At 42.2% G+C, this 11228-nt stretch overlaps 2 protein-coding genes across 2 annotated transcripts in view; both read left to right on the top strand.

Moving 5' to 3' along the window:
* The window catches only part of LOC129494628 (uncharacterized), a gene marked incomplete at its 5' end in the record, with an annotated part of 613327 nt that overhangs the window by 217083 nt on the left and 385016 nt on the right, over positions 1-11228 (top strand).
* LOC129494910 (zinc finger protein 474) lies at positions 261-5372 on the top strand. Its single transcript, XM_055302167.1, has 3 exons — positions 261-271; positions 2576-2756; positions 5221-5372. Exons 2-3 carry the CDS (start codon positions 2582-2584, stop codon positions 5370-5372), a joined length of 327 nt encoding a protein of 108 aa, XP_055158142.1. The 5' UTR covers positions 261-271; positions 2576-2581.

The following is an 11228-nucleotide window of genomic DNA, read 5'->3' as shown; positions in this document are numbered from 1 at the left end:
TGCAGAAACCAGAAACGTGTTTCCTTCTTATTTTGATTTTGCTCTTTCCACTGCAGGTGTAACCCCCATTACCTTAGTGAAAAGCTGGCTGATTCTCCAACATGCACACATTTTACCCTTTTTTATATATACCCAAAGGAAACCACACCACCAACTTAATTTGTTTCTGTTTTCATGCCACCCAGTGCTACTTACACACTTATTGGAAAAGGTCATTTCATTCCACTGAAGTTTCGTGCTGCTCAGCTTAACTGGGTCTTCCCATTATTCGGTGAGTATTTTTCCTTAATTGAGTTACTATCATGTTCTCTGCAGTGCTAAGAGAAATCCCAGATTTTTTTTTTCAAAAATCTCAGTAATTTTTGCTATTCTAATTCCCGGAATCCAAATCTTTTCATTGTCTGAAGATGGTTCGCCTCATACTTAGAAGACTAAATTCATCCTGTCGGAGCTCCACTTATGCCTCCCTTCTTGATCATCCATCTCTCTTTCACTTTTTCTCTATGTCCTTGGAGGCTAACATCTCCAGTTACATCCCGGGATCCCATCTCCTCATACCTCCTCTGAGACCTTGTTCTCTTATTATCCCTCTTTTCTGAGTCCTAACAGGCTGTCTCTACCTCAGACACTTCTACCCCTAAAACAGCAACAAAACAGACCTTTTTTAAAAGATTTATTTATTTATTTGAGAGAGAGAGAGAGAGAGAGCAGGGGAGAGAGCAGGAGAATCTCCAGTGAGTGTAGAACCCGATGCAGGGCTCGATCTCATGACCCTGAGATCAGGGCCTGAGTGGAAACCAAGAGTCAGAGGCTTAACCAAGTCAACCAGCGAGGCACCTCAAAAATGGATCTTTCTTCAACTCTACCTCTCAAATTTCCTTTCTGCAAACTTTTTGAAAGTGGATTTCTGTTCTCCTTGACCTAATCCTTAACTTCTAGTAGTTTAGTTGTTATCCTTATCTGTCCATTGGAGCTAAACCCTCAAAAGTTACTGGTATATAATCTGTCGGCAACCAAATCTAGTGACTTTCCTCAACCTCCCCATTACTTAGTGTGCCATTGGACAGAACTATTGACACCACATTTCTAGAAACCAGAAGTGTGTCCAGAATTCTGAGTGGAGTCCTTTGTCTTCATGCCCTTTTTCTTTAATTGTGAACTTGAACCTTTATCTTTTTAGGCTGTGATTTCCCTTGACCAGTCTCTTTACTGTAGACATGCTTTCAGGACTTTACCTTCATACATTCTCTATATACTCCTTTTCTGGAATTTTCATGGTTTTAAACATCTTCTTTATGTGCATAGCTCTGAAATCCATGAATTCTGAATGGCAGGCCTCTATTTGCTATTTCAGCTGGACTATGTTTGAATTCTACTAGGTTATCAAATGCAACAGGTCCAGAACAGAATCCATTTTTTCTCCTTCCCCAACTTGCCTTTCTGTTTCCTTACCCCAGAGCCACATGGACGTTCAAGCTCTCATAGATATGGTGCCAAGACATGGTGCCAAGACAGCCCTTGATACACATTATCGGCAGACTAATTTTTTTGAAGTACATTTATAAGTTAGTCCCCTATGTAACAGTTTCATATTATTTACAAGACAAAATCCAGATTTAAAAAATATATTTTATTTATTTATTCATGACAGACAGACAGAGAGAGAGAGGCAGAGACACAGGCAGAGGGACAAGCAGGCTCTATGCAGGAGTCTGACATGGGACTTGATCCCTGGTCTCCAGGATCACACCCTGGGCTGACGGGGGCACTAAACCACTGGGCCACCAGGGCTGCCCCAGATCTTAACACGGTTGTTCATAGCATGACTGTAGCTGAATCATCTGTTTCTAGTTCTCAAGGCTACACTGATCGCCAGGCAACTATTTGTTATTATTAATAAAAATATTTTATGTTAGTTGCTTTTCTCTGTATTCACCTTCAGGTTTTCATCCCTGAGGCTTTACTCACGCTGTTTTCCATCTACTGTGGATGGACAGGTGGAGGTGGGGGGCTCTTGGAGCATGGCTTGGTGGAGAAGTGGCTACTATCAACCAACTCCCAAATGCGATTGATTAACCATCCTGCCTGGGGGTGGAGCCTGGTCCATATCAAAAAAGGCCTAGAATCACAGGAAGTTGTTCAGGTGGTATACAGTGTCAGTTCTCAACTCTCCAATGACACTTGGGACTCTACTTTTCAGGAATATTGGCATACTAGACCCTGACTTTATTGAAAGGATACCTGATTTATTTCCATAGTCTCTGCCAGTGTTGAAAATAGCCAGAAAATAAGTGATCAATAATTATTAAATGAGAAAACACATTTTATAAAGTACCAATTTGTAGAATTCTGATGATCTCTTTATTTCCTATTATCCTCCCAAACCCACGTCCTTACTCCCACCCCAATCACTCAGATGACATGGTTTATTATCTTAATTGCCAAAAAAGTTCAATTTATCTGGTGGTTGGAATTTTTTTAATGTGATTGTCTAGTTAATTTGAATGTATTATAATTTTAAAGTATAATTTCTACACCTGAACTTTATCTAACAGATATTTTATATTACTTGTAGCCAACAATGATAAGGCGTCCACCAACAGTTGTTTGCTACATTTGTGGTCGTGAATATGGAACAAAATCTATTGCCATCCATGAACCACAATGTCTGAAAAAGTGGCATAATGAAAACAACTTGTTACCTAAAGAGTTAAGGAGATCAGAACCTAAAAAACCAGAAGTCAGGACCATTACTGGTAAGTTTTTGAAAAAACAAAAACAAAAACAAAAAACTTGACTGTATAAGGGGAGACTTTTCTCGCTAAACTTATAAGAGGACAGATATTCCTTTCTTAGTTATTCAAATAACTGAAATCAGCAACCTACTTCCCATTGTTACCATTAAGAAATTTAGCCCAATGTGGGCATATTTTTCAATAACACAAAAGAAACAAGAAATCCAGAAATCGATAGGCAATGCCCAGATCATTGAAATTTTGCAACTAATATTTTGTAAAGCACCGCACAAGGCAAATAAAACTCCATAAGCTGCTGTGTGTGTGGTCTCCTAACAGAGCCTTTGCTTGCTCATTTAGGGCGAGAACAAAGTAGTTCAGAGAATGTTTGCCAGGCAAACTAGGGCTTGCTCATCTTATTTCTACCATTGTCACTTTCTCAGTGGATCCCCTCAAAGGAAAATCATTCTTGGTCTTAAGAAAAGTATTATCTAATTCATTAATCCTCCTTATGTAACTAGATTTGTATAACTGGAGGGTACTCCAAGTCTTTTAGTATAAATGAGTCCTAAGTACCTTGTTAGAGATGTGACCCAAGAGAGTTCTCTAGCAACCTAGAGTGGAATCTAGATTGTCATGATAAAGTTCTAAAGGCTGCTAGAACCTGACTATTCATAATCCTTGCCAAAAGTAGGAGGACTCATCATTCAGATGGGAAAAGAGCCCAAGATGAGGGGCCTCTGGGTGGCTCAGTGGTTGAGTGTTTGCCTTTGGCTCAGGTCATGAGCCTGGAGTCCTAGGATCGAGTCCCACATCACGCTCCCCACAGGGAACCTGCATCTCCCTCTGCTCCTCTCTGTCTCTAATGAATAAGTAAATAAAATCTTAAAAAAAAAAAAAAGCCCAAGATGAACACATCCATCCATAGAAATTAGAACATTTGCCCACAAAGAGGTTTACTTTGCTGAAACTCTCTTCCTAGAAATTCTCTGTGGGATCAAAAATCTGTTTTCTGCACTTCTGACTATATCAGCTTCTCTGCCTGAGTATAATGATCATGAGTCGAGAAAAGGAGAGAGAAACAACTGGTTTGAAGGGGGGTTCATTAGTCTGTTATTGCCCACAAGTGGAAATGGGAGGCCCTATAACCTCACTTCCCTGCAGTTTTGCTCTGGGCCCCTTGCTGTTTTTGTTTCTAAATGCATCCTTCATCTGGAGGCAGAGAGAATTCCCATCCCATTTCCCACTCCATGACTTACTGTGGTCATGGAGTCCAAACAACCCTTCTCTGGATCCAAAGGCAAAGCCCTACTCCAACATTTGTAACCATGTTACAAAATCATCCCCAATGAGACTCAATACTGTGGAATGTTTGAATCCATATTACCATGTATGAGTAAGGAGAAAGTCTGTGCTGTTCTTTTTTCGATAATTTTCAAAGCTCTCAAAATACATATCCGTATCCTGCAATGGAAAGTGATACTGAGTTTGTCCGAGGTTGTATTGGGGTTCATTTCCCGTGGAGCGAAATAAAGAACCTGAGGAGTAGCAGGATGGGAATCTAAAGTTTGCTATGCTTGTGTGAACCATTAGGATGAAGTCATAGGAGAATTGCCTGGGCTTTAATGAAGAAATATTTGCTGTGAAAATGACAAAAAGAAAAGTATGCGATTTATATTTGAGTGCCTGGCTACACTTGGGGGGGGCCTATTTGGGGCGATACGAAGACACAGTCAATTTAATGTACTTAAGCCATTCTATTTAAATAAGGTTTATTAAAGCTAAATCCCACACTGTTTTTCTAAAATAAAGCCATATGCCTTTTCTCGTACTCTCTGCCAGTGAAGATTATACATCTTTCGATGTCTTCCTTGTTTTCTTAAGGACACTTCTCTTCATCTGATTAACTATTCTGTTTGCATTCTTCACTTAAATTATTTAAAGAATCTTCAAGTCTATGGCCATGAAGAGATGATAAATTTTTAGGAAATCATTCATCCTAAATTCACCCTAAACTGTCAGTTTTGGCCTATTAAGAACATTCCACTGAAGGATTACAGAAGAGGAAAAACACAGATGCATGTTCTTTTCCCTTTGTCAGTTTATATTTAGAGTCAATTGAAAGAAGGCCAAAAGTTGTATTTGCAAGATAATAATGTGTAAGCAAAGATGTTAATAATTAGTGAAGAATGCATATCATAACACATAAAACAACATTTTCCCCTTTTTAAAAAATCCAAGGAGTGAAAAGTCTCCGGTTCATAGCTAACTTTTTACTCAACCCTTGAAAGAGGGAGCGGTACTCTTTTTTTTTTTTTGGCAAAAATGGTCTGATTTGTTTAAAAGCCTCAGTCAACAGGTATTTCCTGAAAATATTTTCCATAAAAAGTAGAGTATGGTTCTCCAGAACAAAAACTGATCCATTTTACCATTTTTCTTTTTTCTTTTCTTTCCTTTTTGTTCCTTTTTTTCTTTAACTTTCCAGCCAAAGGTTTCTATGATCTCGATGCCTTAAATGAAGCTGCTTGGACCAGTGCCCTGAGCCAGTTGGTTCCCTGTAATATTTGTGGGCGTACCTTCCTGCCAGACAGGCTGATTGTTCACCAACGATCCTGTAAACCCAAAGTCGCCAAGTAAAGCCCTCTCTCCCAGCAAAAAGTGTTACAGGAATTAGATCATTTGAGAGAGATTGGGGTATGGAGGGAAGGGGGAAAAGGAGGAAAGGAGAGGAAACAAGAGACACTGGAACCCACTCAAGGCGGTCTAGTGTGGGAAGCCAGCTCAGGGCTCTGGTGGCACGAGTGTGACCGTGACCATGATGCGGTGGGCCAACGCACCGCATTTAACGGGTAGCTGTGTGCAGGAGCACAGACACACTGGGGGCCGTGTCACACCCCATCAGACAGAATTACAAGTGGGCTGCACCTCATCTTGGCTGGCATTGTCTCCAGGAAATATCAGAGCCAACTCTTGCTGTTTTTGTTCCATTCTCTTTTCCTGAGCAAGATTTTGAATTTCACAATTAGCACCATTATTATTTGGGGAACAAGAGGTTTCAGGTGGCAATTTCAGGCAACTCCTTAGTCTCAAGAAAAACTGGATTCCTTCCCATCCCTGTGCTTTCTGAAATAATGTCCCACTCCCTGCTTCCTCTGACCCAGGGAGACGTTTTTAATTGAGCTGTTGATCGGGAATCTTCTTGTCTCTATAAAATCACCACACAGCAAGACATTAAAAAAAAAAAAAGCTAAGGAGTTAAAGTACTAGGACCATGTCTAACTCATACTCCCTTACCAAGAGCAGGAAATGCTACACAGAAATTTCAGAACTGGTGCCAGCTTCATATGTCAGAAGATTGTTACAGTGCGATTCATCAAATGGGTGGAGGGTAGCTCTTTCCTTCTATAGGAGAAGTCCAGAGACTTCTCTATGTCCTCATAGGGGCTTATAGATGTTTTATTGTTGCAATCTAAAAGCCTGCCAGGAAGTTCTTTGCCTCCCCACCCATTGCCCAGGCCATGGGTTGTGAAACTGCCCTGTATTTTAGACCTTGAGTGTGCATTCATAGAGGCGAGGCTCTCCTGGGAGGATGCCAGGGTCAGGGAGGTGCTCTGCCCAGGAAATTCTGCTCCCCTGGGCAGTGCTGCTTTGCCGGCAGCTTTGCTTGAGATCTTTGTTCATTTTATGGCTGAAGTTCAGAGCCATCCTGGATCCACTGGGTTTCTGCAAACTTTGAATCCATGACCTAACAGCACAGTCAGCTCCAAATTATACAAGCAAATTTATTGGACCTAATATTTCAGTCACACATCTCTGTATTATAAAAGGTTAATTGCACTAATCATTCCGGTAGGTTTTTTTTTCTGCCCTTTCCAAAGGGAGAAGAGATTAACTTTTAAAATGGTCTTCAGATACCCTCAAAAAAGGTTATCATCTTGAGAAAGACATAGCATCTAATAACCCATTGATGATTCAGTCCTTTTCATTTTGCTAGCAAAGATGACAGCATCGAATAACAGAAGTAGTGTACTGTGTGTCAGACACTGTGCTTAGAGCTTCCTATACTGCTGTGTATATAAACCTCACATCAACAGACAAGGAAATGTCATCTTTATTTTACATCTGAGGAAACTGATATTTAAGTATGTAAAAAGCTAACTTGTGGTCATGCTGAGCTCAAATCGAGGGATGAGATAGGGAGGCAAACTTGCGACTGTCGAGATCCCAAACTCCCTCTCTTCAATGCTATTTGTGTGCTGCAGCTCATCATTACCCCAGTGAACTACATGATCTGCCAAATGTGAACTGCCAGTGATCTGCCAAATGTGAACTGCCCTGTCTTTCAACAGCCATGCTGCATCCCGCCAATGTTCAGCAGGCCAGCAGGGGATATAAAGCAAAAATGTTGCCCCTGACTTTGAAATGAGTTGCTGGTTGGAGTCATAAAAAGACACTCTTATACCTGTTTCTTTCAAAGCATAACCAAAAAATCCAAACAAACTCCTCCATCTGTAGGAATATCAGGGGTGTGAGTTCTGGAAGTGGGAAACAACCAGCCCTTGTAGGAATGGTCACTTCTACAGGGAACCTTGTGTCACCTGGACGTCCATCATGGTGCTGATGGTGGAGACTCCACCCCCAGCTGACCTCAGCAGATCTGCAAGCTTTCTGTGGAGTTAAATCCAGAACAAGCTCATAGTCACAGCATCAGTCCGAGAGTTTCCGTCTATTAGAAGGCAAGTGGTCAAAATCTCCCCATTGACAGGAAGGAGCTCACCTGTTCTCTGCCAACTGCCCTCCTCCCAATTAATTCACTTCAGTGCAGATATTTGTACTGTCAAAATAATTTCTTTAATGGTAGCTGACACCTCCGTGAGCTGTGGTCCCCACAGACACTCTCCTAGGTGATGACTAGCAGATACTCAATGAAGTCACTTGGAACTCTTATGCTTACTCTTATCTGCCCACCCAGGCAGTTGTTGGTCCGGGGTGCATTTTTATAGGCATGGGCAACAATGCACTCCCCCCAATGCTGTTAACTGCTGCCACAAACTTTCATTAGATTCTCCTCTAGGAGGGGAAGTGGTGGGGGTTGGGGTAACCAAGTGATGGGCATTAGGAGGTCACGTGATGTGATGAGCACTAGGTGTTATGTGCAACTGATGAATCACTAAATTCTACCTCTGAAACTAACAATAGGCTATTATGTTCATTCATTGCATTTAAATAAATAAATACATAATAAATAAAACTTTAGGAATTGCAAAAAAAAAATTCCCCTCTCAAGGCTATGGGCAGAGTTTCAGGATTTCTTGATGCTCATCTGCACATTCAATTCACATCAGAGTTGCAGGGTATGTCTCCTATCAGCAGGGAACACTGGGGACCAAACCAGCGTGTCCTAGTAGGGGTGTGGAGAGAAAGAATCTCCTACAGTGAATAAGCATGGAAATGTGCTAAGTGCTCCACGATAGGGACTCTTCAGGCCGCCTCATCAGAATATCTGCTGACAGACAAGTATTTCCAACTGCGGTCTCGGGGATGGCTACCAGGTGACACCGCCTCGGCCTGGGGAATACTGACCCGAGTCTCTTCATGAAAGAAAGAAGATGCTATGGACAAGCAGACTCATTTATGAAGCAGGGAAGAGAGAGTAGAGCAGATATCCAATATCTTCTACCTGCTGCAAACAGCCCTTGGTCTTTCTGTCCCTTGTCCATTTGTGACATGAGTTGCATTTCGTCTTTACAGCCCTCCCTGAACCAGCCTGTGTGGCTCTAATCCTGTATCAGGTCAGGATTGGAAGTTCAGCCCCATGCCTTCTCCAGTCCTGAAGGATCCTTTCTCTCCGGTGGCGATGGTCCACCTTCCTTTATCATTTATTACTTTCCTAGTGACCTCCAGCTGACCTGTATGACATGGTGCACTTGTCCCCCTGGTGCTACCCAGGCTCTGTGAGCACTGCAGTCAGAGATGAGAAATGAGGTTTTCCTGCACTTGGAGGAAACAAACTCCTTGGAAAAGCAGGTTTCCAGTGGGGGCTAAACTGGGAGGTATAGAGAGAATATATACCAGGAAAAACACTTATCCTAAGATGGTACACCTTTATGCTTAGTCCTGCTTACATTTTGTTATAAGAACACTTAAGTAAACACAACACATAGAAAAAGTATAATAGGGGGATCCCTGGGTGGCTCAGCGGTTTAGCACCTGCCTTTGGCCCAGGGTGTGATCCTGGAGTCCCGGGATCAAGTCCCGCATCGGGCTCCCTGCATGGAGCCTGCTTCTCTCTCTGCCTGTGTCTCTGCTCTCTCTCTCTCTCTCTCTCTCTCTCTCTCTGTGTGTGTGTGTGTGTGTCTCATGAGTAAATAAATAAAATCTTAAAAGAAGCAAGTATAATGAAGTCTCATGTTCTCTACACCCAGGTAAAATCTATTCCTGACATCCTACCGGGGTTGCGCTTGAATGGTTTAAATTTTACCTACTAATTTTTGGGGCAAAAGAGGAAGTTGGAGTGGTAGAGATTGCTGCTGAGAGCGTAAGAATCCAGAGTATGTCTGATAACGCCTTTCAGTTCTACTTATGGAAACATGAGATCAAGCCAGCAATGGATACAAACTTCAAGCGTGATTAAAAAAAAAAAAAAAGAGTAAAACCTGATCTAGGCATTAGGGGGCCAGGTGCTATCACTGATGCACATTGATCACCTACAGCTGATGGTTTTCAGATGATTCCTAGTTGCGAGCTTATTAGGCAAAATAACAGCTCCCAACATTACAGATGCCCAGTCCCCCAAACCTCCTGAATATGTCACCTTACATGGTACAAGAGACTTCGCAGATGTGATTAAGATTGTAGACCTCGAGCAGGAGATGATCTCACATCATCTGAGTGGGTCCAATCTAAACTGCATGAGTCCTTAAAAGCAGAATAAGAAGGGAAAGAGCTGAGCCTGAGAGGCGGCAGTGTAAGGACTCATCACCCCACTGCTGGCCTGCTGGCGGAGATGTGGGTAACTCTGTGTTGGGACCAGAGTGCAGCCTGCGTGGGCCAAGCATGTTCCCAGCTGACAGCCAGTAAGCAAACTGGAACCTCAGTCCTATAATCACCTGTTCCTGGATTTTGTCAACAACCTCAATGAGCAGGGAAACAGATTTTCTCCTGGATTCTCCAGGAAGAAATGCCACCCTGCCAACCATGTGTTTTTATCGTGAATCTTGGGTTCAACCCCTGATCTGGAGAGCTGTAAGGAAGTACATGTGTATTGCTCAAGCCAGTGAGTTCGCAGTGATTCATTTTGGCAGCGACAGGCAAGGAATAGAAGCATCTATGTGGCATAGGGTAGGACCAATGAAACTATTGATCAGAGCTAAAGCTCTTGCATCCACAAGGGATGCTGGCCACCTCCATGGCTTGCCTCATGACAGGATGACACAACCGACATTTGGTCGGGGCAGATCACCCAAGAAAACTGGCTCCAAGATCTGCGACCCCTGAATGCCAGCTGTTTAGCAACATGTCACATTCTAGATGCAAATTTTTAATGCTCTGCTTAATCACTGTTAATTTTAATGTTAATATGTTTAACCACAAAATCAATTGTCATATGCACATACTTGTTTTAATAATAATAATAGGGGCACGTGGGTGGCTCAGTGGTTGAGTGCTCTTGGCTCAGAATTGAGTCCCGCACCAGGCTCCTTGCAGGGAGCCTGCTTCTCCCTCTGCCTGTGTCTCTGCCTCTTTTTTTGTGTCTCACATGAATGAATAAAATCATTAAGTTTTAAAAATAAAAAAAATAATAAATGGACAGGTGCCCCTGAATTATTTGGTCATTGACTTTTGGTGCCAATAAGCCCTAATGGCCTTGCCCTGCCCACCTGTCTATTCTTCCCACGAGTCACAGAGAGTAAAAGAACTTCATAATCTGAAATAGTAGTCATTGTTATAGGAATCTCTAAGGAAAGTACTGAGTGAAAAAATAGTCAAAAGATTCAAATTCTGAAAGTGCAGGTATGGTTTGAACTAATCCCGAAGCTCACTTTGGACTTTCCAAAGGGCTCTCCTGAGGGGCCATGGGCACTCTAAAAAGTGGGTTGGGCCATCATAATAACTTGCTTAAAATGTAAGGAAAGTGTGGAAAAACTGATCTGAGGACCAGTATTCAGCCAAATGTTCGAGCAAGAGATTTGCCTTCAATGCTTTCCTTTCCCTTCTTTGAATCTTCTGGTTCTCTCAAAGTTTCTCCAGAATTTTATGGTGCCACATCACACCCACTGCTGTCCAGGCTTCCGTGTCCATTGACGCAAAACCTCAAGTGCTCCATGGTCCAGATAGCCCTCTACCACTCCTTCATTATTCTGCACCCCCACATTTCACAGCCTGTGCCCCTTTCACAACTTTTTACTAGTTTCAGTAAAAACAAATTTGAGAAAGTCATTTCTGCAAAGATGCTCATGAAAGGTTACAGTTTTATGTGCTCTTTCAGGTGAT

The sequence above is a fragment of the Nyctereutes procyonoides genome, unplaced genomic scaffold, assembly GCF_905146905.1.
Source record: "Nyctereutes procyonoides isolate TBG_1078 unplaced genomic scaffold, NYPRO_anot_genome, whole genome shotgun sequence".
NCBI lineage: Eukaryota > Metazoa > Chordata > Mammalia > Carnivora > Canidae > Nyctereutes > Nyctereutes procyonoides.
This window is presented reverse-complemented; position numbering and strand designations above follow the sequence as displayed.

What these genes read in the sequence shown, in the direction of transcription:
- LOC129494910 (XM_055302167.1), top strand. Translation starts at nt 2,582, where the DNA reads ATGATAAGGCGTCCACCAACAGTTGTTTGCTACATTTGTGGTCGTGAA. An exon ending in AGAAGTCAGGACCATTACTG is followed by an intron (nt 2,757 to 5,220) that starts GTAAGTTTTTGA and finishes TTAACTTTCCAG; the next exon opens with CCAAAGGTTTCTATGATCTC.